General features: G+C 50.2%; 1 protein-coding gene across 4 annotated transcripts in view; it reads left to right on the forward strand.

Annotated features, from left to right (window-relative positions):
• Positions 1–24,876, forward strand: part of ATP2C2 (ATPase secretory pathway Ca2+ transporting 2) — a 93,934-nt gene that overhangs the window by 37,316 nt on the left and 31,742 nt on the right. For 3 of the 4 annotated variants that reach the window (XM_002761223.6, XM_008986310.5, XM_035281640.3), the window contains exons 4-11: positions 616–705; positions 2,381–2,416; positions 2,517–2,578; positions 7,578–7,686; positions 15,320–15,469; positions 15,561–15,629; positions 16,109–16,184; positions 18,871–18,937. In XM_002761223.6, the coding sequence (XP_002761269.4) occupies positions 616–705; positions 2,381–2,416; positions 2,517–2,578; positions 7,578–7,686; positions 15,320–15,469; positions 15,561–15,629; positions 16,109–16,184; positions 18,871–18,937 (659 nt within the window). Of the gene's footprint in view, positions 1–613; positions 706–2,380; positions 2,417–2,516; positions 2,579–7,577; positions 7,687–15,319; positions 15,470–15,560; positions 15,630–16,108; positions 16,185–18,870; positions 18,938–24,876 lie in introns of those variants that run through there. The other variant, XM_078357879.1, reaches the window with a different exon arrangement.

A 24,876-nucleotide genomic window follows, 5' to 3' on the forward strand; every position in this document is an offset into this window, starting at 1 on the left:
GCGCCAGCCCCTGTTGATATTTTAACTCTCTCCCTGTGGTCTGCCCTCTGAACCCGGGTTTATATGTTCGTGTTTCTTTCAATCCTCTGGAAGATGCACCACCATGAGATGTCTCCGAAATGAAGGGGTAGATACATTAAACAAAGTCAAAATCTTATCAGGAAGTTTTGGGAATAGCCGTTTTAAGGAGGGGCCTCACTGGATCCGCAGAGGCTGTTACAGGAGCAGGTGGCACTGCGTTTGGTGAGTGGGACGTGCAGGATTTGGGGATCCTTGGCTGTGCTGAGCCAGGATTGGCATCTTGCTGAAGGTCCTGGCCTGGAGTGTCGTGTAGATGTAGAGGTGAGCCCAAGGACTCAAAGGCAGGGGCAAAGCCGACGTCTTGATGTGGACAATGTGACCACAGCTCCCGGGAGGGTCACTGGGGTGGAGTTCCAGGCAGAGGAGGACCGTCGCATAGGGGCAGTCTCCCCAGTCCTTGGTCACTCTGGTGTTGACCTGGGCTGGAGCCTGGCCTCGAAATGAAAACCCCGTCACACACGCTTCTGCACAGTAAGAAACCCATTCTGGTTCCTGAGACTGAAGAACACGCCCTGCTGTGTATTTCCTCTTCAGTTTAAGAACCCCCTGATCCTGCTGCTGCTGGGCTCTGCCCTGGTGAGCGTCCTTACCAGGGAGTACGAGGACGCCGTCAGCATCGCCACGGTGAGTTTCCCGACAGCGTTCAGCTCCCGGGCGGGCAGCCACAGGTTTGCTGAGTCTCTGCTTGTTATTATTATACAAAGAAAAAAAGGAGTTTGCTGGTGGGGGGAGGAGGGGTGGGTGGCAAGGAACATGCAGAAGAAAGAAAGGAAAGCAAAGCCACATCCTCCTTTACCCCCATAACAAGGAGCCCTGGTTTATTTGGCCGCCGTTTGCTTGGTGGATGCACAGCTGCTTCTGGGTCTTTGCTAGAGCAGAGCTGCAGGGAATTCCCTTCCCGTGACCCAGGGGTGGGGGCAAATAGACACTGGACTGTGCATGTTTGCCTTCCAAAGAATAACACCCTCGATCCATCACCCAGAGAGAACCACTGGGCACTCTACATTTTGTTTTATTTAGATGAAATTCGCGCAATAAAATATTGACTGTTTCACAGTGAACAATTCAGTGGAACTGAGTACATTGATGACATGGCACAACCCCCACCTCTGCCTAGTTCCAGCACATTTTCATCACCCCAGAAGGAAACCCTGAACTCACCAGGCAGTCACTTCCTCTTGCCCTCCTGCCAGCCCTTGGCAACCACCCTGTTCTGGATATGTCACAGAAACAGCTTTAGACAATACATGACCTATCATGTCTGACTTCTCCTGGTAGCTTTTTCTCTTTCGCTTTTTTTTTGAGACAGAGTCTTGCTCTGTTGCCCAGGCCGGACAGCTCACTACATGAGCTCAGCTCACTACAACCTCCGCTTCCCGGGTTCAAGTGATTCTCCCACCTCAGTGTCCCGAGTAGCTGGGTTTACAAGTGCCTGGCACCACGCCCAGCGAATTTTTATATTTTTAGTAGAGATGGGGTTTCCCTGTGTTGGCCAGGCTGGTCTTGAACTCCAACTCAGATGATCTGCCTGCCTTGGGCCTCCCAAATAGCTGGGATTATAGATGTGAGCCACCACACCCAGCCTGAGCACCTTTTGAAGGGTATCATTGCCCACTTGTTTCTGTTTGTTCAAGCTGGTGTTTTAAAATACAAACACAGATTCATTCTCCACGATGGAATTTGCTGTTTCCAGTTAAAAGGCTGGGGTAGGCCAGGCACAGTGGCTCATGCCTATAATCCCAGCATTTTGGGCGATGAGGCAGACAGATCACAAGGTCAGGAGATTGAGACCATCCTGGTCAAATGGTGAAACCCTGTCTCTACTAAAAATACAAAAAAAAAATAGCTGGGTGTGGTGGTGCACATGCAGCTACTGAGGAGGCTGAGGCAGGAGAATCACTTGAACCCAGGAGGTTGCAGTGAGCTGAGATCATGCCACTACAGTTCAGCCTGGTGACAGAGCAAGACTCCATCTCAAAAAAAAAGAAAAAAAAAAAAAAAAAAAAAAAAGGCCGGGTCAGATCCATGTCTGCTGTGGAGAAGGATGTTTGAAGCATGTTCAGTGAAGAGGGCAGTTTATAAAAGAATATGTCCACATTATATGATGCAGTGCCTTAAGGGTGTCTACATAGAAAAATCTAGATGGGAACTCCAAAATGTGCACCTCTGGGTGGTGGAATATAGTGTGAATTTTCACCTGCTCTTCTGGCTAGTTTATTTTCTAAATTTCTGCATGCCACACCCCGTTCCCTCTTTCACTGAGCCTCTGGCAGTGACCCCTTTTCCGTTTGCTCTCTAGGCAGTGCTCATCGTGGTCACTGTGGCCTTCGTCCAGGTGAGTATTTCCCAAGGTCCCAGTCAGGGGAACCCGGGCAGGGCAGGAGCTGCGTGGGGTTCCCACCTCTGAACAGTACGTCTGGTGTGCTCCCTGCCAGGAGTACAGGTCGGAGAAATCTCTGGAAGAGCTGACCAAGCTGGTTCCTCCAGAATGCAACTGGTAAGTCAGGGCCTCCCTTGGACTTTTTGGCTCACTGGAGGAGCCAGGGAGCTGGAGAGTCTGGCAAATGTTTGGTGAAAGTTGTATCCTCGGTAATGCCGAACTAGAGAACCACATCTCACTGGGAGTTCAAAGGCCTGGTCTCCGCCTGCCAACAGGCCGCTGTGTGTCCTTGGGCATGTCACTCAACCTCTGTGGGCCTCAACTCTCCCATCAGTGTCTAGATCAGGTTACCTAGCCTGAGGGCCACAGGTGGCAGGAGTGACTCTGGGAAGAGGGTCATCCACAAAGCCTGTGAAATAGTGTGTAGAACTGTGTGTACTTTTTCTAGGGAGAGGGTGTGGAGGTTCATTTGACTCCTCAACCAAGGGACTCAGGAGACAGTAAGGCCCAGGGCTTTAGCAAGCTGAGGCATCAGAACGTGGGCTGCAGCGTGGGGCACAGAGTGAACTTGAGTAACTGCTGAGCAGCCGCAGCAGCCTCTCCTGCCCACACCTTTCCACGGTGCTGTTTGGTATTGCACAGCTCTTCCCAAAGATGTTTAACACGGAAAGAGAAAAGATTCAAATATCCGCCAGTATCACGTGGGCGTTTCTGCTTAGCCTAGCCCTGTGCAATGCGGCACCTGACACACTAAATTCCTTTTTTTTCTTTTCTTTTTTTTTTTGAGATCCTGCCATTGTACATTGTATCGTCCTGCCTGGGCGACACAGCGAGACTTCTTCTCAAAAAAAGAAAAAAAAAAAAAATTAGCTGGGTGTGGTGGTGGGCACCTGTAATTCCAGCTACTTTTGGAGGCTCGCTCTTGTTGCCCAGGTCGGAGTGCAATGGCACAAGCTCAGTTCACTGCACCCTCCGCCTCCTGGGTTCAAGCAAGTCTCCTGCCTCAGCCTCCTGAATAGCTGGCATTATAGGCTTGTACCATTACACCTGGCTAATTTTTATATTTTTAGTAGAGATGGGGTTTCATCCTGTTGCCTAGGCTGGTCTTGAACTCGTAACCTCAGGTGATCTGCCCGCTGCCGCCACCCAAAATGCTGGGATTACAGGTGTGAGCCAGCGCACCCGGCCAACAAACTAGATTCTCAATGTTATTTAATTTTAATTTTTATTTAAATATGCACATGGACCTAGTGGCTACCATGTTGGGCAGCTCAGCTTAGAACATCTGCCATTGATGGAGGAAGCTGGCAGACCCAGGAGGGAAAATGACTTTTCTTTCTTTCTTTTTTTGTTTTTTGAGAGGGTCTGGCTCTGTTGCCCAGGCTACAGTGCAGTGGCAGCATCTCAGCTCATTGTAACCTCTGCCCACATCCTGGATTCAAGCAATCCTCCTGCCTTGGTTTCCCAGCTTACTGGGAATACAGGTGCGTGCCACCACGCCCAACTAATTTTTTGTATCAGTTGGTGCAAAAGTGTTTGCATTTTTTGCATTTTTAATTTTTAAACCTGATTTTGTGTGTGTGTGTGTGTGTGTGTGTGTGTGTGTGTGTGTAGATGGGGTTTCACTGTGTTGCCCAGGCTGGGAAAACAGCTCATTCTAAGCTTACCTTTTAGCATCACAGTGGTCCAAAAGCTCGTTCTACTTGTAGAAAATGAAATGATTTCAAGAATGGCTGAAGTCTTCTCCCAGCTCCTGCTAATATTGGTTGGGGTTGTTTCAGGCTGATTTCTCTTTCCCAAACATACGTTACTGCTAAAAGTGACAGAAAGTATCCCATGATTAGCCGGGCACAGTGGCTCATGCTTGTAATCCCAGCACTTTGGGAGGCCAAGGCAGGCGGATCACCTGAGGTCAGGACTTTGAGACCAGCCTGGGCAACATGGTAAAACCCTGTCTCTACTAAAAATAAAAAATTAGCGGCCAGACATGGTGGCTCATGCCTGTAATCCCAACACTTTCGGAGGCTGAGGCAGGTGGTTCACCTGAGGTCAGGAGTTCGAGACCAGCCTGACCAACATGGTGAAGCCCTGGCTTTACTAAAAATAACAAAAATTAGCTGGGTGTGGTGGCAGGTGCCTGTATATCCCAGCTACTTGGGAGGCTGAGGCAGGAGAATCACTTGAACCCGGGAGGCAGAGGTTGCAGTGAGCTGAGATCCTGCCACTCTAGCCTGGGCAACACAGTGAGACTTCGTCTCAAAAAAAAAAAAAAGAATTAGCTGGGCGTGGTGGTGGGTACCTGTAATTCCAGCTACTTTGGAGGCTGAGGCAGGAGAATTGCTTGAACCCAGGAGGTGGAGGTTGCAGTCAGCCAAGATCACTCCATTGTACGGCAGCCTGGTGACAACAGCAAAACTGTCTCAAAAAAAAAAAAAGTTTCAGGCCGGGCACAGTGGCTCACACTTGTAATCCCAGCACTTTGGGAGGCCGAGGCGGGTGGATCATGAGGTCAAGAGATCGAGACCATCCTGGTCAATATGGTGAAACTCCATCTCTAATAAAAATACAAAAAAATTAGCTGGGCATGGTGGCGCGTGCCTGTAATCCCAGCTACTCAGGAGGCTGAGGCAGGAGAATTGCCTGAACCCAGGAGGCGGAGGTTGCGGTGAGCCGAGATCGCGCCATTGCACTCCAGCCTGGGTAACAAGAGCGAAACTCCGTGTCAAAAAAAAAGTTTCTCATAATCTGGGGTGCACCTGGGTGACGAGCAAAACTCTGTCTCAAAAAAAAAAAAAAGTTTCTCGTGATCTGGGGTGCCTGGGAACAACTCAGCACACCCTCTTGAGTCTCCAAGACCCATTTCCAACATTTCCAAATATATGGCAAGTCTGTATTTTCTGAAGGATAACCTTCAGAGAGAGCTGTAGTATATATCTGGGCACATATTGTGCCACTGAGCCATGGGGCTGCGGTGGAAAGCGCTGGTGAGGTGCAGTCCCACCTCTCAGAGAGTCAGCGTTCAATGTGGGGTGTATAATACAAGGTGGAGAATGACGGAGGACCCAACAGGGACACAAAGGGGATGCTACAGAACGGCCGCACATAGCGGGTGAGTCCATTGTAGAAGGCCCACAGGAGCAGTAGCAACGTCTGGACTCACTGGTCTCGTGGCCGGCGCTGTCCGAAATCCAGACGTGCGATGTCTGTAACGGCGCAAACAGAAGCATACATGATTTATGTGGTCTGATGATCCGATCTTCAGCTTAAATATCAAGTCTTGGCCTTTCAGGTGACTGGTGTGCATTATTGATGTCTCCCCGGGAGGTCACTTCTGAAAGACAGTTTTATTTACAAAAACAGCAGTGTCGGGCAGCCCGGTGGAGTTGAAAGAGCACTGAAGAGGTGGAGCCCATCTCTGAGTCCCTGAGACCCACCTCCCAATCAAGGGAAACCCTGCCGTGCGGGACCCCTCCCTGTGGTACTCCATCCCTGGTGCAGCCATCATGTATTGATTGAGTACCTGCTGTATGCCCGGGGTAAGGGCACTGAGGTCATACAAGTGGAAGAAATGAGGAGGCCTTGGCCTTTGGGGAACTCGCATTCCTAGCAAGGGACTACATGACGAGCCAGGGAAGAAACAAGATGACTTTGGAATTGTCCAGGTACACAAAAGCCAAAAGATACCCAAAGCCACCAAAACAAATAAAAATATGCCACTGAGATGTAATGGTGACTGGTGGCAGGCTGACATTTAGAGAGGAGGTGACATTTAAGTTGAAGCCTGAGGAACAGGAGCCAGCCATGGGAAGAGCTGAGGGAGCAGCAGGTAGATTTCTGGTAGGTGCCCTTGGCTACAAGGAACAGAAAATCCAATTGCAGAAACCCCAAGGAAACTATATTGTCTCATAGCCAGGGATCTGAGGAGGGGGCTGTGGGGTCAGTTAATTCAGGAGAGCACCAAGGGCCTGGCCCTTTCAGCTCCTTATCCTGCCGCCTTCAGCTCACTTTGGTTGGGTTGGTTCTTGGCTTGCTCCCCTCATGGTCCCCAGATGGCTGCCACAGCTCCAGACATCACAGCCAAACATGCAAAGGCCCTTTAGAAGAAGGGTGTGTGTGTGTATCTGCATGCACATGCAGTAAGGAAATCTTTTCCCACAAGTCCCCAGCAAACAGTCACTCATGTCTCATAGGCCGGTGTTGCATGATGTGCTGATACCTAAACTACTCATGAGCAGGAGTCTTAGCCAGGCATGACCCACTCCCTGGAGCCCGTGGCTATGGAGAGAGGGTGGGTACCTGAACAAGATCAAATTCCATTAACGAGGAAGAGGGGAATGTCTGCTCCAGCCTTCGAGGTCTGCAAAACCGCTGAGACCAGGAGCCTGTGTGTTTAAGGGGGCTGCATGGAATGAGACGGGAGCTGCAGGAGGCCCGCCTGCCCAGGAGGGGATCTTGGGGTTTGGTACCAAGGTCATGGGAAAGCTATTGGAGGGTTGGGCGCAGGAGGGAGTCGGGGTCTGTTTGGGGCTTCTAAGAGCTCTCTGGTTGCCATATGCAGGATGGGTTGAAGGGGCCAGGTGGGGGACAGGCGAGGGGTGGTGGTGGGGGGCGGATTCCAGTTGGAGCCTGCAGAGAAGCACATCTGTAGTCTGAGGGCAGCTGGTCATGGCCCCAAGGGAAGGGAGGTTCTGGGCTTCTTAGGCATTTAAGATGCTCCTCCCAGCTGTGACAAGGCTCTGCCACCCCTGACTTCCTGAGACAGACTCTGCACCCTGAGTGCTGTGTGCTCTGAAGACAAAACTCTGCCGGATGCATTCAGAAGCTTTAGAACCACTGACATTGACCCCAGGAGCCGCGCTGGGGCTTGTGGCCACCTGCTTTCTAGGCAGGGTAAACACAGCGGCCTCATCTTTTAGATGGGGCCCAGGAATGCCCAGAAACCGCATGCTTTCCTTAAGGTCTTTTAGGATGTGTTAATTTCAAAATAATCACATCCTAAAGGCACAGGGTTGGTGTGTAATTAAAAGAAAAAAATGTGTTTCTATTCTCCTTGCTCAAATGCATCAAAGTGTAATGTCTGCATGGGTGATTTTGCTTTTTACCATGTCAAATGCAGCCTAAGAGAAGGGAAACTCCAGCATCTGCTTGCCCGAGAACTGGTTCCTGGAGATGTGGTATCTCTCTCAATTGGAGACCGGATCCCTGCAGACATCCGACTCACTGAGGTGAGCGGTCCCAAACCCTTGTCGATGGGGTCTTAGAGTGGTTGTGGGGATGGGGGGTCAGGGAGCAGACGCTTAGCTTATTGTAGGCATGCATATTCTCTCTCATACACACGTTCTCAAACATACATGCACACGTACACGTATGCACACAAGACAGGAAGGAAGTTAGCAGACAAGGGTGTTCTATGCGAAGACCTCCCCCAAACCGCATTTCTCTTTTTTGAAGTGGAGTCTTGCTCTGTGGCCCAGACTGGAGTACAGTGGTGCCATCTCAGCTCACTGCCACCTCCGCTTCCCGGGTTCAAGTGATTGTGCTACCTCAGCCTCTCAAGTAGCTGGAATTACAGGTGCCTGCCACCATGCCCGGCTAATTTTTGTGTTTTTAGGAGAGAGACGGTTTCACTATGTTGGCCAGGCTGGTCCCGAACTCCTGACTTTGTGATCTGCCCACATCGGCCTCCGAAAGTGCTAGGTTTAGGGGCGTGAGCCACCGCGCCTGGTCCAAGCCATATTTTATAAATTGTTATTCTCACTCTAAGCCTAACAAATTTTGTCTACATGGTTTTCCAGTTTAAAGCAGACTACAATAACAAATTAAACTGAGGTGGGCTTGGGGAATGTCACAAGAGTTGCCTCTGAAAACAAATACACAAATGCTAGAAGTGATATTAGAGGCAGGTGGATCACCTAAGGTCAGGAGTTCAAAACCAGCCTGGCCAACATGGTGAAACCCCATCTCTACTAAAAAAAAAAAACAATTATTAGCCAGGCGTGGTGGTGTGCACCTGTAATCTCAGCTACTCAGGAGGCTGAGGCAGGAGGATCACTTGAACCCAGGAGGTGGAGGTTGCAGAGAGCCAAGACCACGCCACTGCTCTCCATTCTTGGCGGCAGAGTGAGAAGCACACGCTTTTAGAGTATCAAGGTTTGGGGATGTTGGCTGTGGGGTAAGCTTTGTGGGTCTCTGGGTTTCACAGAGCCATGCCTGAGGCACTCTGCTGAGATTATCCTGGGTTCTCAGGAGGTTAAATCAACTTCAACATGATTTGTTGATGGGAGTAATCTATTTCAAGGATCCGTCCAGGAATGTGTAAGGACTGTTGAAAGCTTTGCGTGATGAAGGACTGGGCGCAGACTATCTGCCTGATTTATTTACTGATGGGATATGTTCTCAGAAACTGAAGGATCAAGGACCTGCTGTTAAAAGGGCAGTGTCAGGGAAGGGGAGGGAGCTGCTCCCCGGGGCCTGCGTTTACAACATTCCCAGCCTGTCTGTGAAATAGGCGGTGGCCAGAGCCGCCTTATGTGTGGCCACCTGGACGTTGAGCCTCTCTTTCCTGACCACCTCTGCCCAGATTTCCAGACAGGGCAGGGATAGCGTAGAGGATGTTCAGGTGCCACAGTGAAAGAGGGCTCACGGTGCCCTTTGCCTAACTGGAAATAGATCCTTTGCGGCCCCCGCCTCTCCCCATGTTCAGCTCCAGCAGTCAGTGTGTGACCCCAAGTCTGGGGTGCATGGATCCGGTCAGAGGAACCACTGTCTATGATCAGTCTCCACCTTCAGGGAGGACGAGGGAAGCCGGTGTCACGTTTTCCACTTTTCTCCTGAGAGGGGTTCCTAACAGGAGATGCTCCAGATGCCAGGTAGTCCGTGAGAAGGACACAGCTCCCCACAGGTGCTGGTGCAGAGGCAGAGAGAGGCCGTGTGAGACATGCCCAGGGACCCGAGGCTGGGCATTAGCCTGGGCTTGAGCCCTGAGTCCATCATTCAAAGCCGTGTGACCAGCTGGGCACTGTGGCTCATGCCTGTAATCCCAGCACTTTGGGAGGCTGAGGCAGGTGGATCACCTGAGGTCAGGAGTTTGAGACCAGCCTGACCAATATGGTGAAACCCCATCTCTACTGAAAATACAAAAATTAACCTGGCACAGTGGCGCAAACCTGTAATCCCAGCTACTCAGGAGGCTGAAGCAGGAGAATCCCTTGAGTCCAAGAGGCTGAGGTTGCAGTGAGCTGAGATTGCGCCACTGCACTGCAGCCTGGGTGACATAGTGAGACTTTGTCTCCAAAAAAAAAGCTGTGCGACCTTGAGCAAGTTACTTAACCTCTCTGTGCCTCAGTTTTCTCATCTGCAAAAGGAGGGGGGGTGATGCCCACAGGATACTTGTGAGGATTAAAAATGTTCGGAGACACCAACTGCTGAGAACGGTGCCTGGCATGGGTGAGTGAGAGGTGAGCGCCAGGCTGCCATTGCTGCAGTGTGTGTTGGGAGTCAGAGAACTCTGAGCCCTGCTCCTAGGGGGTGACTTGGGGAAGGAATTCACCTCTCTGAGCTTCGATCTCCTCATCTCTCAAAGGGGCCGATGTTGGTTTCCATTTCTCAGGGTTGCTGTGAAGACGGAACAAGCTGTGACCTGCACTGTGCTTAGCACGTGCCTTTCATGGGCTGACGGTCACCAGACACTAGTGATTGCTTTTCTGTTTTATTGTCGGTCTGGTCTGTATAACGGTTCTTTTTAGAGCCGTTAGTATAGCAGCTTTTTAGAGCCCAGATAACGCCCTTACTTCGGTTGGCTTTCTCTCTGCCCTGCTTACACTAAATTAAACTGTGGCTGGCCACAGTGGCTCACCCTGTAATCCCAGCCCTTTGGTGGCCAAGGCGAGCAGATCGCTTGAGCCCAGGAGTTCAAGTCCAGCCTGGGCAGCATAGCAATACCTGATCTGGACAAAAAACACTGTGCTTGTGTATTGATATCGTGAAGGTTATTTTAAGGTGACTGGCTGTGGACACTCTGGGTTTTCCTGGTGGTATTTTGCAAGTCCATTGAACAACCAACACCTTTGTCTGGTCAGTGGAAAGTCCTTATCAGCTATTCAGCTCCGAGATCCAGGACTACTTCAAATGTACATTTTCTTTTTTTTTGAGACGGAGTTTCACTCTTGTTACCCAGGCTGGAGTGCAATGGCGCCATCTCGGCTCACCGCAACCTCCGCCTCCTGGGTTCAGGCAATTCTCCTGCCTCAGCCTCCTGAGTAGCTGGGATTACAGGCACGCGCCACCGTGCCCAGCTAATTTTTTTTTGTATTTTTAGTAGAGACGGGGTTTCACCATGTTGACCGGGATGGTCTCGATCTCTTGGCCTCGTGATCCACCCGCCTCGGCCTCCAAAAGTGCTGGGATTACAGGCGTGAGCCACCGCGCCCGGGCTCAAATGTACATTTTCAAACCATTTAGGTCCAGCAGGTTCAGCAGGAAGCAGCGAGATCAAGAAAGCTCTTTAAGTGATAGTCCCTTTTGCACAGTATATGGGGTCCCAGAACATATTTGCCCTTTCCCAGCGTTAAAACAGAGGAAGCCCTCAGTTAGAGGCTGAGCTGGTACAGCCAGCAAAGCTGGGGCACTGGTCGTTCTTTCTCCCCACCCATGTCTAAAATAAAAAGGGAATGGGGTTGGGGGTGATAGGATGCCAAGGGAGGCTTTGTCTTGGAGGGGGGCATGAGCCCTGCATGTGGGGGACAGGAGGTGAGCCCACAACCGTTCCCCTGCTTCAGGCTGGGCCCACCTCCTTGGTGGCCACGGGTTCTGTGGCCCCGACTCTATTCTTGCTCTGTCTGAGTTCTTCCCTCACCCCTCCCTGCCCCTTATCTGAGATTGTGCCCTGGGAGCCTGGGAGGTCGCCGGCAGCCCCTCCTGCCGAACACATAGACAACCAGCTTCCCATCTCTCGGCCTGGAGGATCCAGCTAAACTTCTGCCTGCCTTTATTTTTCTCATGTAAAGACGACAAATACTTTTCAGTATATCAGGCCTGTGCTAGCAGACCAGTCTATAAGGTCTGTATGAAAACTGCCTCATTTCATTTCCAGCACTGTGGCTTTTCCTCGTTATTTTACTACATGGACACAGCAGCCCAGAGAGGTTGCGTGGCCCCGTGAGGTCACACGCCAGTGGGCGGTGGAAGGGGACTCGACCCTGCGCCTCTGCTCCACAGCCCATGTGCTTACCCGCAGGGCGTTTTCTCTCTCCCTGTGAACAGCTGTTTAGACTGGTCCTGGCGCTGCCTCTCCCCCGGGTCTCCTCGGTGCATCCGTTGACTGCAGCTCCTGTGGCAAGTGACCACTTACTTAGGGGCTTAGAACAAGGCGAAGGTATGGTCTGACCTTCTGGAGGTCAAAACCGAAACTGATTTCATTGGGTGGAAATCAAGAGTGTTAGAGTGTTATCAGGGTCCAGGCACAGTGGCGCACTCCTGTAATCCCAGCACTTTGGGAGGCTGAGGAGAGCGGATCACTTGAGGTCAGGAGTTTGAGACCAGCCTGGACAACATGACGAAACTCCCATTTCTGCTAAAAATACAAAAATGAGCTGGGTGTGATGGCATGTGCCTCTAGTCCCAGCTACTCAGGAGGCTAAGGAAGGAGAATGGCTTGAACCTGGGAGGTGGAGGTTGCAGTGAGCCAAGATCTCACCACTGCACTGCAGCCTGGGTGACAGAGCAAGACTCCATCTTAAAAAAGGGAGGGAAATGGTGCTATCCGGGCCATGCTCCTCCAGGGGAGAAGCCATTTCCTGGCCTCTCCCAGCTTCTAGAAGCCGCCTGCATTCCTTGGCTCATGGCCCCACGTCCCCACACCACTCTGCTTCTGTTACCACATCCCCCTGATGTCAGACATTCTCCAACCCTCCTGCCTCCCCCTCCCTTATAGGGATCCTTGTGATCTCGCTGGGCCCCCCCAGTCACCCAGATCAAGGTCCTTCAGTTAGTCACATCTACAAAGTCTCTGTCACCACATCAGAGAACGTGTTTCCACATTCTGAGATTAGGATGTGGATCATGGAAAAGCTGGAGGGTGGGGGACGTTATTCAGCAGGCCACTCTCAGGCCCTTCTCCAGGTCCCCTCCTTTCCTGCCCTGGGGCCCCCAACCTCATTCTCCATCCACATCACTCATTCATTCCACAAGTATTTCCCGAGCATCTACCATATTCCAGGCCCTGGGCTGGGTGCCTAGGACACTGTGTGGGAATCAGACCTGGTCCCGGTGCTCATGAGTTTATAGCCCAGAGTGACAGACCAACCTAAATCTACATATGACAAGCACTGTTCCAGGACTGCTAAGGGACCCATGAGTGGAAGTACTGGGAATCCTGGATGTACAAAATGAGAGAGACTTGCCTGGCCTGGTGCAGTGAGGGAGGGCTTCCTGGAGACAGCAGCTTTTGACAAAAATCAGCTGTTTTAGGCAAAGGAGGCCCAAGCTACTTGTCTTACTCTGACCTAGAAGCCTGATAAGTTGTTGCTTTCAGCCACCATGGGGGTGCCTGAAATCCCCTCCCCAGCACATGTGACTCAGCCTGTCTCATCCAGAGGCCTCCGCTCCTGTCCCTCCTCCCAGGCCTTCCCCCCACAGCCTCTTCTGAGGGGCCTCCCTCCTTGCTCTGTGCACATTGGTGTTCATTCCAGTGCTGGTCTATTGTCGGTCCCTCCCCATCCTCCATGGAGTATCGTCTTCTTGAGGCAGGAATTCTATCCCATTCGTTGCTGTATTCTCAGTGCCCAGAGGAGTCCCTGGCCCATGGGAGGGTACGATGAACACATCTCACCTGCATCCCCATCTGCACAAACCCACACCCACTCCCCACCCTGCGTCCTCCTCTTTCAAATGCCTCCTCATTCTTCTCTGCTAGCTGCCTTCCTGGGGTGGGGTTCACCTTTGCTCTCTCCCTTTCTTCATTTTTTTTAAAAAGGAGTTTATTATTTAGAAGTGTTTTAGATTTGCGGAAAAATTCAGCTCAGGGTTCCCATGTACACATCGCCCAGGATCCCTTCCTGTTCATACCTCATGTTACTCAGCTGCATCGGTCACAGCTAAGGACCTGTATCAATGCCTCCTTGTTACCTTGAGTCCGTGCCACTTTCTGATCGCCGTCGATTTCCTTCGTGTCCCTTTGCTGCTCCGGGATCCCACGTGACAGTTAGTGGTCATGTCTCCTGAGGCTCTTGTTGGCTGTGACAGTTTCTGACTTTCCTGGTTTTTGGGGTTTTTGTTTGTTTTGTTTTTGAGACAGAGTCACTCTGTCACCCAGGCTGGAGTGCAGTGGTGCGATCTTGGCTCACTGCAACCTCTGCTCAGGAGGCTGAGGCAGGGTTCAAGTGATTCTCCTGCCTCAGCCTCCTGAGTAGCCGGGATTATAGGTACCCACCAGCATGCCCAGTTAATTTTTGTATTTTTAGTAGAGACGGGGTTTCACTACTACTGTTGGCCAGGCTGGTCTTGAACTCTTGACTTCAAGTGATCTGCCTGCCTCGGCCTCCTAAAGTGCTGGGATTACAGGCATGAGCCACTGCACCCGCCCAACCTCGACAGTTTTGAGGAGCACCAGCCAGGTATTTTCCAGAATATTCCTTGAGCCTCCTTCAAAGATTTTCCCCAGCATCATTCAGTGACTTCTTATTCTTCATTGTCCAGAGCTGGAGGCGCGGGAGCCACAGGGAGGCAGGAATGTGGCTGTGCAGCAGGGGCCTAGCCTCCCCAACACTGTGGGGTCCATTAGAAAGGAAGTGAGGAGACAGGTATTACCTGGACAGGTGGTGGCCACTGTCGTTCCTGGGGACTGAGATCCTATGGCAGTGCACATATTTTTAAAAGATTATTACTAAATTTAAACATTTTTAAATTATAGAGAAGTCACAGGGCCCTGTTTGAGAATCACTGATCTAACTGTGGTTCACTGGTGCTTTGTGGAAGATGGCTTCTCTCCAGGTTGGTGTTAATCCTTATGTGACCAGGTCCCAAGGGTTAGGCCCACCCTAGCCCCGCTCTATGAACTTAGAGGTGTCTGGCTTGGTTCTGGCCCTGGGAGCCTCACCTTGGGAGTGATGCGTGCTAAGTGTGAGGTCACGTTGTGGTTGTGCAAGATGGTTAAGGGTATAGTTTCTGGAACCAGAGCTTTGGTTCAAATCTCTGTTCTGCCACTAACTAGCTGTGGAAAGTTGAACAAATTACTTAATCCCGCTGTGCCTCAGTTTCCCCATATGCAAAATGGGGACGATAATAGCATCTTTCATTGGGGGTGGTGAGGTCTGAGGGCTAAGCCTTGTGGGGAGCTTAGCGCAGGGCTTGGCACATAGTCTGTATTCTACAAATGTCAGGACCTCCCTTCCTCTTTCCAGGGAGTGTGGGTGTCTCTGCCTCCCGGTCTGTGTTTCTGGTGTTAATGCACCTTAGATTCTCACCGAATAGGCTGGCTCAGGGACTGTGCGGGAGCCACACAGCTGGTACAGGCATCTCCAAGGTGAAGAGTAGACTGCGTGTGAGGAGATGCACACAGGTGTTTTGAAAGGTATTTCCTAAAATAGCCATCGCTTTTTTTTTTTTTTTTTTTTTTAGATTGTATCCAAATTTCCAACAATATTAAGAGAAGGTATAAGACTTTTATGTTTTTAAGAGGGGCCACTCATTGACAGCGTTTCCAGCCCTGGAGGACCCAGAGTCCATCATTGTGACACTCACTCCCAGAGCTCCCCGTGTTCTCTTTTCGTGTCCATTGAGGTGCTGGTCCCATTTGTGCTTTTAACACCAATTCCTGGGGTGACAGGGAGATTCCACAGGCTTTTCCCCTTGCTCTCCTAGGTCACGGACCTCTTGGTGGATGAATCCAGTTTCACCGGGGAAGCCGAGCCATGCAGTAAAACAGACAGCCCCTTGGCAGGCGGCGGGGACCTCACCACCCTGAGCAACATTGTCTTCATGGGGACCTTGGTGCAGTATGGGAGGGGCCAGGTAAGCCCTGGGGCTCTGAGGCCTTGGGATCCCATAACCCACAGACTCCCTGTCATTAGATTTCATGCTTCTCTCTCTCTCCTGGACACAGGGGGTCGTCATTGGAACAGGGGAAAGCTCTCAATTTGGAGAAGTGTTTAAGATGATGCAGGCGGAAGAGGTAAGGGGGGCGGGAGGGGCTTTGGGATTTTTGAGTTTGAGATGATTATAGGCAAATACCACCAGCCCTGCCTACTCCTTAGGAAGGAGGGGCATGTGGTTAGTGTGAGTATACTTTTTAAAGATTTGATTTTTTTTTTTTTTTTGTACAGACAAGGTTTTGTCATGTTGCCCAGGCTGGTCTCGAACTCCTGAGCTCAAGCAGTCTGTCTGCCTCAGTCTCCCAAAGTGCCAGGATTACAGGCGTGAGCCACCAAACCTGGCCTCTTTTTAAACATGTAAGACGTCATTAGCCTTTTCATAAAGATCCAGCTTTCAGACAGTAACACGCGCAGATCTTCAGTGCAGAAGTCAATGAATGTTGACACACTCTACGCCATAGTCACTCAAGCTGTAGGATGGCAAGGTGAAGACATTTTGAACAAAGGCAGGCAGAAGCTGGGCTGTTGCCTGCCTAACCCATTGTGCTCACCCTTTCAGACACCTAAAACTCCTCTGCAGAAAAGCATGGACAGGCTAGGAAAGCAACTGACACTCTTCTCCTTTGGCATAATAGGTGAGTGAAGCAGTTTCCGTGCCGGGCTCTGGGAATAAGAGGTAAATGCTCTGCAGGTGGAAGGGAGCCATCATGGGGTGGCCACCATGGCCGTTTCTTAAATATCTTGCTACTCAGCTGAATAAGGTTTGGGGATTGGGATCAGAGGGGGTCCAAAAGCAACAGGAGCTTTCTGTATAGTTGGACCAGGCTGACCACTGTAAGAAGCAGCCCCTACATTTTCTTGGCTTAACATAGTAAACGCTTGTTCCTTGCTCATGCCACAGTCTGTGGGTGCATTCCTGGTCCCATAAGTGGCTCTCCTGGATAGCTGCCTTATGAGCACTGACTTGTTGCTCTGTCTTCCTCTGGGTCCTTAGAGGCCATGTTTCTGTTCAGCCAGCAGATGTGAAAGAGAGAATATGGAGGCTTGTGGGGGACATTTTTAAGGCCTACACCAGGAAGAGGAGTCATCTATTTGCCCATGTTTTAATGGCCAGAATGGAGTCACATGGCCTATGTAACTGCAAAGGAGACTGGGAAATGTAGTTTAGCTGTGCACTTAACCATATTTCTATGCTTCTAAGCAGCCTGTGCCTGGGCTGGGACTTCCTGACCTTTGGTAACATGCTCAACAGCATTGGCATGATACTGCAGTCCTGAATCTAGATCTTAAGCCTTAACATCCCCGGGGTGCTGCCCCAGTCCCTTCACAAGCTTCTTCCTGCTGTTTCCAGCTCTGGCCTTGCTTCTGTGTCCTTTATTCCAGCCTTTAGGATTAAACAGTGCCTGGCCTCTAATAGATAGATTCTCAGTAAACATTTGTTGAGTGAAAAATTTAAACAAGGAATAAAGCAACAAGCCACTGCCTATAGCATGTGCAATAATGAGGAAGGTGCTGGTGAATGTGGCCGAAACTGTAGAGCCAGAGAACAGTCTTGGGAGAAACAGATTATGTAAGCCCATGTTTACGTAGTTAAAACCAGAACTGAAACTGACATGTCCACAGCAAGGCCTGTGATACTACTCAGACCTTTTTTTTTGAGATGGAGTCTTGCTCTGTTGCCCAGGCTGGAGTGCAGTGGTGTAATCTTGGCTCACTGCAACCTCCACCTCCTGGGTTCAAGTGACTCTCCTGCCTCAGCTTCCTGAGTAGCTGGGATTACATGCGTGCGCCCCCATGACTGACTAATTTTTGTATGTTTGGTAGAGACAGGATTTTGCTATGTGGCCCAGGGCTGGTCTTGAACTCCTGGCCTCAAGTGATTCACCCACCTTGACCTCCCAAAGTGCTAGGATTACAGGCTTGGGCCACCACAGGCTTTTTTTTTTTCATTTTGAGAACTGCTCTAGCAGAGGGAGAGTTTTGAACTGAGTCCCATGGACCCCCTAGAAGGCCCAAGGGCAGGTGCAGGGAAGCAGCGCCATGCTCGTCAGTACTTCTAGGGGAAAGTAACATTTGCCTTTTATCCCATGTTCTAAATACTCTCTGTTGGCCATTTCAAGCTACTAATATATAGATACTGAACAGGGATTTTGGAAGAGATGAACATAGTTGATTCTTGTGAGCTCCTGTGAGGAATCCAGCCTTCTACTATGGGAAGGCCATGAGGGCAGCGTAAGTTCCTAGCAGGGGTGGCTCCAGGCTCAGTGCCTCAACCCTGTGTCCAATAGCGCTCTCCCTGCTAATCTGTTTCATTTCCGTCCATTTGGGTTCTAGCTAAGATTTCAGTTGATGACTGAGTTTAATAGCTAATTGTAGGATGCCCAGAACAAAGCTACCAGATACTGTGGCAGCCCCCTCCCTCAACACACAAATGCACGCACACCACCACCACCCAGCAGGAAACATCCCTGGCTCCCTGTCCCCGGCAAAGCGAAGCTGATGGTCTTTAGCAAGCTCTCCAAGGGCGTCACCCGGCAACCCCACCCACCTTCCCAGTCCCTACTCACTCCTTCCGATAATGATGGCAATAAGAGTTAACAATTAGGCTGGTGTTTGCTGTGACCCAGGAGCTGTGCTGAGCACAGCCTGTCACACCTTAAACCAGGGAACTATTCTTTGAGGAGCCCACAGCCATTAGCCCCATTTTACAGATGAGGAGACTCAGGCTGCACCGGGCAACCCGAGCACATTCCCAGATGCCAGAGCATCTCGTGAAATTTCACAGGCCCCCTGCAGCTCTTGCCATTTGTGCCTTGAGGGTCTATCTGTGATCATCTCCGTGTCTCTTACACGTAGGGAACTTCTGGTGTTCAGTAAATATTTGGTAAATTATTAATGAAGGAAAATGGAAATGGAGTATGTTTAATCGTGAGTGCCACAGAATAAAATAATTTTAAAAAACCGTGGCCCATCTGCCCATCACAGGATGTTGGCCACACCAAACACCACACAGGGGCGTGTCCTGGATACACACAGCAGGTGGGGACTTTGGGAATAAGATGTAAATGCTTGCAACAGTCCAAAACAAACAATCGGGTCTTAAACTCGGCTTGGACCTTTCCTGGGAAAGTAAAACCAGGTTTTTCTAGGTGTAAATGTATCTCCTTTAAAGAGAAAAAAGGAGAGGGTTTGAAAATGAGGCTATCAGTGGTTTCTCTGTGCATGTGTCCTGTAGACTCTTTAAGGAAGTGGGTTTGAATTGCCTCCGGCATCAGCGTGTGCCGTGCATATGGAGATAAGGGTGCTTTTGTCTCTTCCCAGGTCTCATCATGCTCATTGGCTGGTTGCAAGGGAAACAGCTCCTCAGTATGTTCACGATTGGGGTCAGGTAAGGATGCTGTGGCCCCCCTTTCTTGCCAGGGTGGTAATGAAGCAGCATGGGCCTGGAGAAACAGACCTCTCCAACACAGAACTGGGAGGGGAGAGGTGTTTATTCTTAGTATCATTACTCTTACTATCATGGCTGGGAGCCAGGCGACAATTTGTCTAAATGACCAAGCTCGCCTAACAAAGGGGGGTCATTCATGAGGGGTCTGCCCGTCGTCTCTTCCCACCTCCAACACTGGGGCTTATGTTTCAACTTGAGGTTTGGGTGGAGGCACACGTTCAAACTACGTCACCTTCCTTGTCACTCTGCCCAGGATTTTGGGTTGTTCTGGCTAAGAGCAAGGACCCCAGAGCCAGCCTGCCTCTGTTTAAATTCTGCCCCTGCCACTTGCTGGTGTTGTGACCTCCAGCAAGTTTCGGAGCTCTCTGTGCCTCGGTTTCCTCCTCTGAAAACTGGGAATGGTCATATACCCTCTCCTTGGGTGGCGGACGGGAGTAAAGGAGTTGGTCCACGTGAGTGTGCTCACACGATATATGGTGCATAATGGGTGTTAGCTCTTATTACTAGTGTAGAACTCGATCCAAGCCCTTGTTTTACAAAGGAGGCTATCAGAGAGGCAATGGACGTGGAGCCCAAGGCCACACGGGGCACACCGGCTGGGAGTCAGGGCACTTGATGATGCTAAGCCCAGGGGCCCCGCCCTTCTACATAGTGATTCTCATAAGTCCTCCCAAGCCCTGGGTCCTAGTGGCCGAGACGGGGAGAAGCATGGGCAGCCCAGCTTTGTGCTGTGATGTGACTTTGTCGGTAGCTCTTCCATGGCTATTTGCTGAGGCAAGAGAAGCAGAGGGCTGGGGATGGTCACTAACTGGGTGTGTCCCATTGGAAGAGAGGCTGGGGGCTACTCCAGGACTCGGAGGAACCAGCGCGTGCCTAGGCTCACGTCAGGCCCAGTGGTTCCCAGAGGGTAACGCACATTCTGCTGGTGTCTGCAGGATGCTTTTAATGCTTTTAGGTGACGTGGAAAATTATTTTAGTGTCTGGGGTGTGTGTGTGTGTGTGTGTGTGTGTGTGTGATTAGTACATCAAACCGATGATGAAAACAGACTTCAGTGTCCATCAACTAATGAATGAAAAAACAACATGGGAACAATGGAATATTTTTCAGCCACAGAAGGGAATGAAGTACTGATTCGTGCTCCAATGTGGATTCGTGTTGAACCCGTTTTGCTACGTAAAAGAACCCAGTTGCACATGTTATATGATTTCATTGATATAAAATATTCAAAAGTAGGTCACTTGGCCAGGTGCAGTAGCTCAGACCAGTAATCCCAGCACTTTGGGAGGCCAAGGCAGGAGGATCACCTGAGGTCAGGAGTTGGAGACCAGCCTGGCCAACATGGTAAAACCCTGTTTTTACTAAAAATACAAAAACAAACTGGGTGTGTGGAAGGCGCCTATAATCCCACCTACTCAGGAGGCTGAAGTAGAAGAATTGCTTGAGCCCGGGAGGCAGAGTCTGCAGTGCCCAAGATTGTCCCGTCGCACTCCAGCCTGAAAGACAGAGTGAGACTCCACCTCAAAAAAGAAACAAACAGAAACATAGGTCACTTCATAGAAACAGAAAGTGGCGAGTGTCTGCCAGGGGCTGGGCGGGGGGATGAGTAGTGACTACTGACAGTTAGGGGGTTTCCTTTGGGGCTGAAGAAAATGTTCTGAAACTGATTGTGATCATAGGTGCCCAACTCTGGATACACGAACCACCATGAAATTGGAGCCTTTCTAACTTACATATGAAGAGTAAAGTGTGTGCTGAGTGAATGACGGCAGACAAACTCCCAGTGAACTGAGGCTTCCCAGTGTGTGCCAGGACACGGAGGTTTCTCTTGCTGGCCAGTGTGGGCAAGAGAACCTTGCTTGAAGGGTTGAGAGTACCGGGTCTGGTACATGGTGTCAGGTACATAGTCTCAGGTGTACACGGCTTTGGTGCATAGTCAGGCTTGCCTGTGTGTACGTGAATGTACATGGTTACCTGCTGTTTAGTAGTAGAGTAGCAGGAGTGGCCGAGGGAAAGGATCTCTCGGACACCGAATACAGGAGGAAGGAATTTATTTCAGCTGGGAGCAAGGTGGCATAGGTGCCTAACAGCCAAGCTCGTCTAACAAAGGGAGGTTCAGCCTTTACATAGGCTTATACTTTAGATGTTACACGTAGAAGAATCTTAGGTTCATAGTTTTAGGACTCACATGTGAAAAGGTTTCTGGTTTGCTCTTGTTTTAAGTAAAAACAGTGCCTTCTGGATAGTTTCCCCAAGGCCTAGCCTGTAGTTTTCAGGAAGGAGATTCAGGAGGCGCCAGCTGGCCTGTTCTCTCTTTTATTGAGATGCACAGTGGATGACAGAGCGGGAGGGAATTCCAAATGCCTGGGTCTCCCTCATCATCAGGAGAGATTCGAAATGCCTTATTTTTTCAATGACACTGTACAGTACATGTAAATTGAGGGGCAGGTGGTAACACGAGCGTGTGGGCAGGTATGTGTCATATTACAAAAGCATTCAGTTACTGTGTTTTGAGTGAATGGAAATTGGAAATACTGTGTCTGGCTTTAGATACTTTGTCACTCGGTGTATTTAACAAAATCTTAACCCTTAATCCTGAGATCACCCAAGAAAACATGATGAAAAAGAGGAGTTGGAATAGGTGATAATAACGTGGGCACACAGATGTGACAAAAATCACAAAAGCAAAATACAGATGACAGACATTTGGAAAACCCCGTCCCAGATCCACTCCAAGCCATGATAAAGTTCATGTCTTCCCTATAAAAAGAGATCCTGTAACAAGACACACAAGGCGTTCAAACCACATCAGAATACCTTTAGAGGATGGTTCAGTAGGAAAAGAAGAAAGCTGGACTAATAGAAAATAGTCGGCCGGGCGCAGTGGCTCACGCCTGTAATCCAGCACTCTGGGAGGCCAAGGTGGGTGGATCACGAGGTCAAGAGATCAAGACCATCCTGGTCAACATGGTGAAACCCCGTCTATACTAAAAATACAAAAAATTAGCTGGGCATGGTGGCATGTGCCTGTAATCCCAGCTACTCGGGAGGCTGAGGCAGGAGAATTGCTTGAACTCAGGAGGCGGAGGTTGCGGTGAGCCGAGATCGCACCATTGCGCTCCAGCCTGGGTAACAACAGCAAAACTCCGACTCAAAAAAAAAAAAAAAAAAAAAAAAAAAGAAAGAAAATAGTCTTTGGGTTTTATCCTTAAACAACCTATATAAATAAGTGGATGAATGCCGGAGTTTGGACTTCCCCCAAACGTATCTGGAACCATGAAATGACGCTGCGGCGCTGTACGGATGGTTCTTGCTGGGTTGCAGGGTTTTCCCCGAGGACACGCCTGGTTCCTCAGTCCGTTTTGCTGTTGGCCCTGCTTGGATAATGAAGCCCAAGGGGCTCTATTGATTGTAGGACGGTCTTGATTTCCAGTGAACTGGGGCTTCCTGGCTTAATATCCTGAATGGAATGATCTTCATGGAGTGTTTTGTTGTTGTTTGTTGTTTGTTTTTTAATTAAGATGGAGTTTCACTTTTGTTGCCCAGGCTGGACTGTAATGGCACGATCTCTGCTCACTGCAACCTCCACCTCCCAGGTTCAAGGGATTCTCCTGCCTCAGCCTACCCAGTAGCTGAAATTATAGGAGTGCACTAGCACGGCCAGCTAATTGTTTGTATTTTAAGTAGAGACAGGGTTATATTTTAAGTAGAGAGAGGCACATTGGCCAGGCTGGTCTCAAACTCCTGACCTCAGGTGATCCACCCACCTCGGCCTCCCAGAGTGCTGGGATTACAGGTGTGAGCCGCCGCACCCAGCCTTCACGGAGCTTTCGAGAGGCATTTATCCTTCTGTGTTAGTGTATGTAGCACGTAACTGCATGATCGCTTTGTATTAATTTCATTGAATCCCTTTCATGTTCACATAGTGTTGGGATAGGGGGAGTTTGTGAACTAGACAGTCATGGTTCCTGCCTTCAAAGGATTGTGGGTCTCAGTGGGGATGGAGAATCAATGGGAGTCAAGGGCAAGAGGGAGAAGGTGGGAAAGAGAGCCCGAAGCTGAGATCTGGAGGAGCTGTGTCTGATGTGATGAGGCCTTGGATGGGACTGGGAGTGCAAAACAAAGTACCACAAACTGCAGGGCCAGGAACAGAAGCTTCTCGCCATTCTAGAGGCAGGAGCCCGAGACCCACGTGTGGCAGGCCTGTGCTGTTTCTGAAGACTCCAGGGGAGAATCAGCACCACATTTCTCGGTTTCTGGTGTCACAGGTGGTCCTTGCCATGTACATATCTTGCCTCCAATCTCTGCCTGTCGCATGGTCTCCTCCTGTGTCTGTCTCTGTGTCTCTTCTCCTCTTTTTATAAGGATATCAGTTTTATTGGACTCAGGCAGATACTCTAATGACCAAATCTTTATTTGATGATATCTGCAAAGACCCTATGTCCAATAAGGTCACATTCACGTGGACCAGGAGTTAGGATAGGAGCATATCTTCTTGGAGGGATGCACTTCAACCCGTTAGCAGTGGGCAGTGGGCTGCCAATGGAGCAGGGTGGCTGGACGATGAGCCAGAGCTGGGAAGACCCGTCTACTTGAATGCCAAAGTTCCCAAGAGCAGGCTGCAAGTGGACAGAGTAAAGTCAGTTCTGGGCCGGGTGCGGTGGCTCACACCTGTAATCCCAACACTTTGGGAGGCTGAGGAGGGCAGATCACTTGAGGTCAGGAGTTCGAGACCAGCCTGGTCAACATGGTGAAACCCCTGTCTCTACTAAAAATACAAAATTATCCACACCAGTCACTTGCAGTCCCAAGCTACTCAGGAGGCTGAGGCAGGGAAATCACTTGAACCCAGGAGGCGGAGGTTGCAGTGAACAGAGATTGTGGCATTGCACTCCAGCCTGGAAGACAGAGCCAAAGTCCGTTTCAAGAAGAAAAAAAAGGAGGAAGAAGGGGATGGACTGAATGAGGTGGCTGGAGAGGGTTTTTCTGAGGAACTGAGGGTGGAGAGTTGAGGAGTTGGGAGGTGAGCAGGAAGGGTGTTCCAGGCGGGGGGAATGGCACCAGCAAAGGCTTGGGGGTGGGAACATGTCCGAGGGCCACTGTGGGAGGCAATAGCTGAGCTCAGTAAGCAGAACCAGGTGATGGAGTCACTGAGATCATGGGGAAACTCACAGCCGCTTCTCCCATTCCCAACCTCATCATCAGAGCCTTTCTCAATATGCCACGCCAGGCTGTCTCCATGAACACTTTGGAACCACAGAGATGAAAAGTGTTGGCCACCCTCGATTTAGAAGCTGAAGGAAGTGGGAGATGGGAGCCCCAGCTTATTACAGAAGCGTCGGCTGGGAGGAGGGGCTCTGGAGCAGGACTCCACACTGTGCTGGGGACAGTAGAGTTTGAGGCGTTGGAATGGCACCTGCAGAGGCAGGCACTGGAGAGCGAGTCTGGGGCTGAGCTGAAGAACGGGAGGTCCCGTTGAGAGCCTGGTAAACCCAGATGGCTGCTGCCCGGACTCGGGACTGGGGCAGCCTGAGACTCACATTTCTTTCTTTTTCTTATTTCAGCAGGTCGTAGCGGTGATTTCTGAGATCGTTAGCACTCCTCACCCGAACAGTGTACACTGTACCCAGTGTGTTTAGACTCATATTTCTTTGGTTTGCTTATTTTTTTTAAACAAATTTTTAAGTTCTAGGATACGTACAGAATGTGCAGGTTTGTTTCATAGGTATACATGTGCCATGCGGTTTGCTGCACCTATCAACCCATCATCTAGGTTTTAAGCCCCGTATACATTAGGTATTTGTCCTAATGCTCTCCCTCCCCATTCCCCCTACTCCCCAACAGGCCCCGATTTATGATGTCCCCCTCCCTGTGTCCATGT

The sequence above is a fragment of the Callithrix jacchus genome, chromosome 20 (assembly GCF_049354715.1).
Source record: "Callithrix jacchus isolate 240 chromosome 20, calJac240_pri, whole genome shotgun sequence".
In the NCBI taxonomy this organism is placed as follows: Eukaryota; Metazoa; Chordata; class Mammalia; order Primates; family Cebidae; genus Callithrix; species Callithrix jacchus.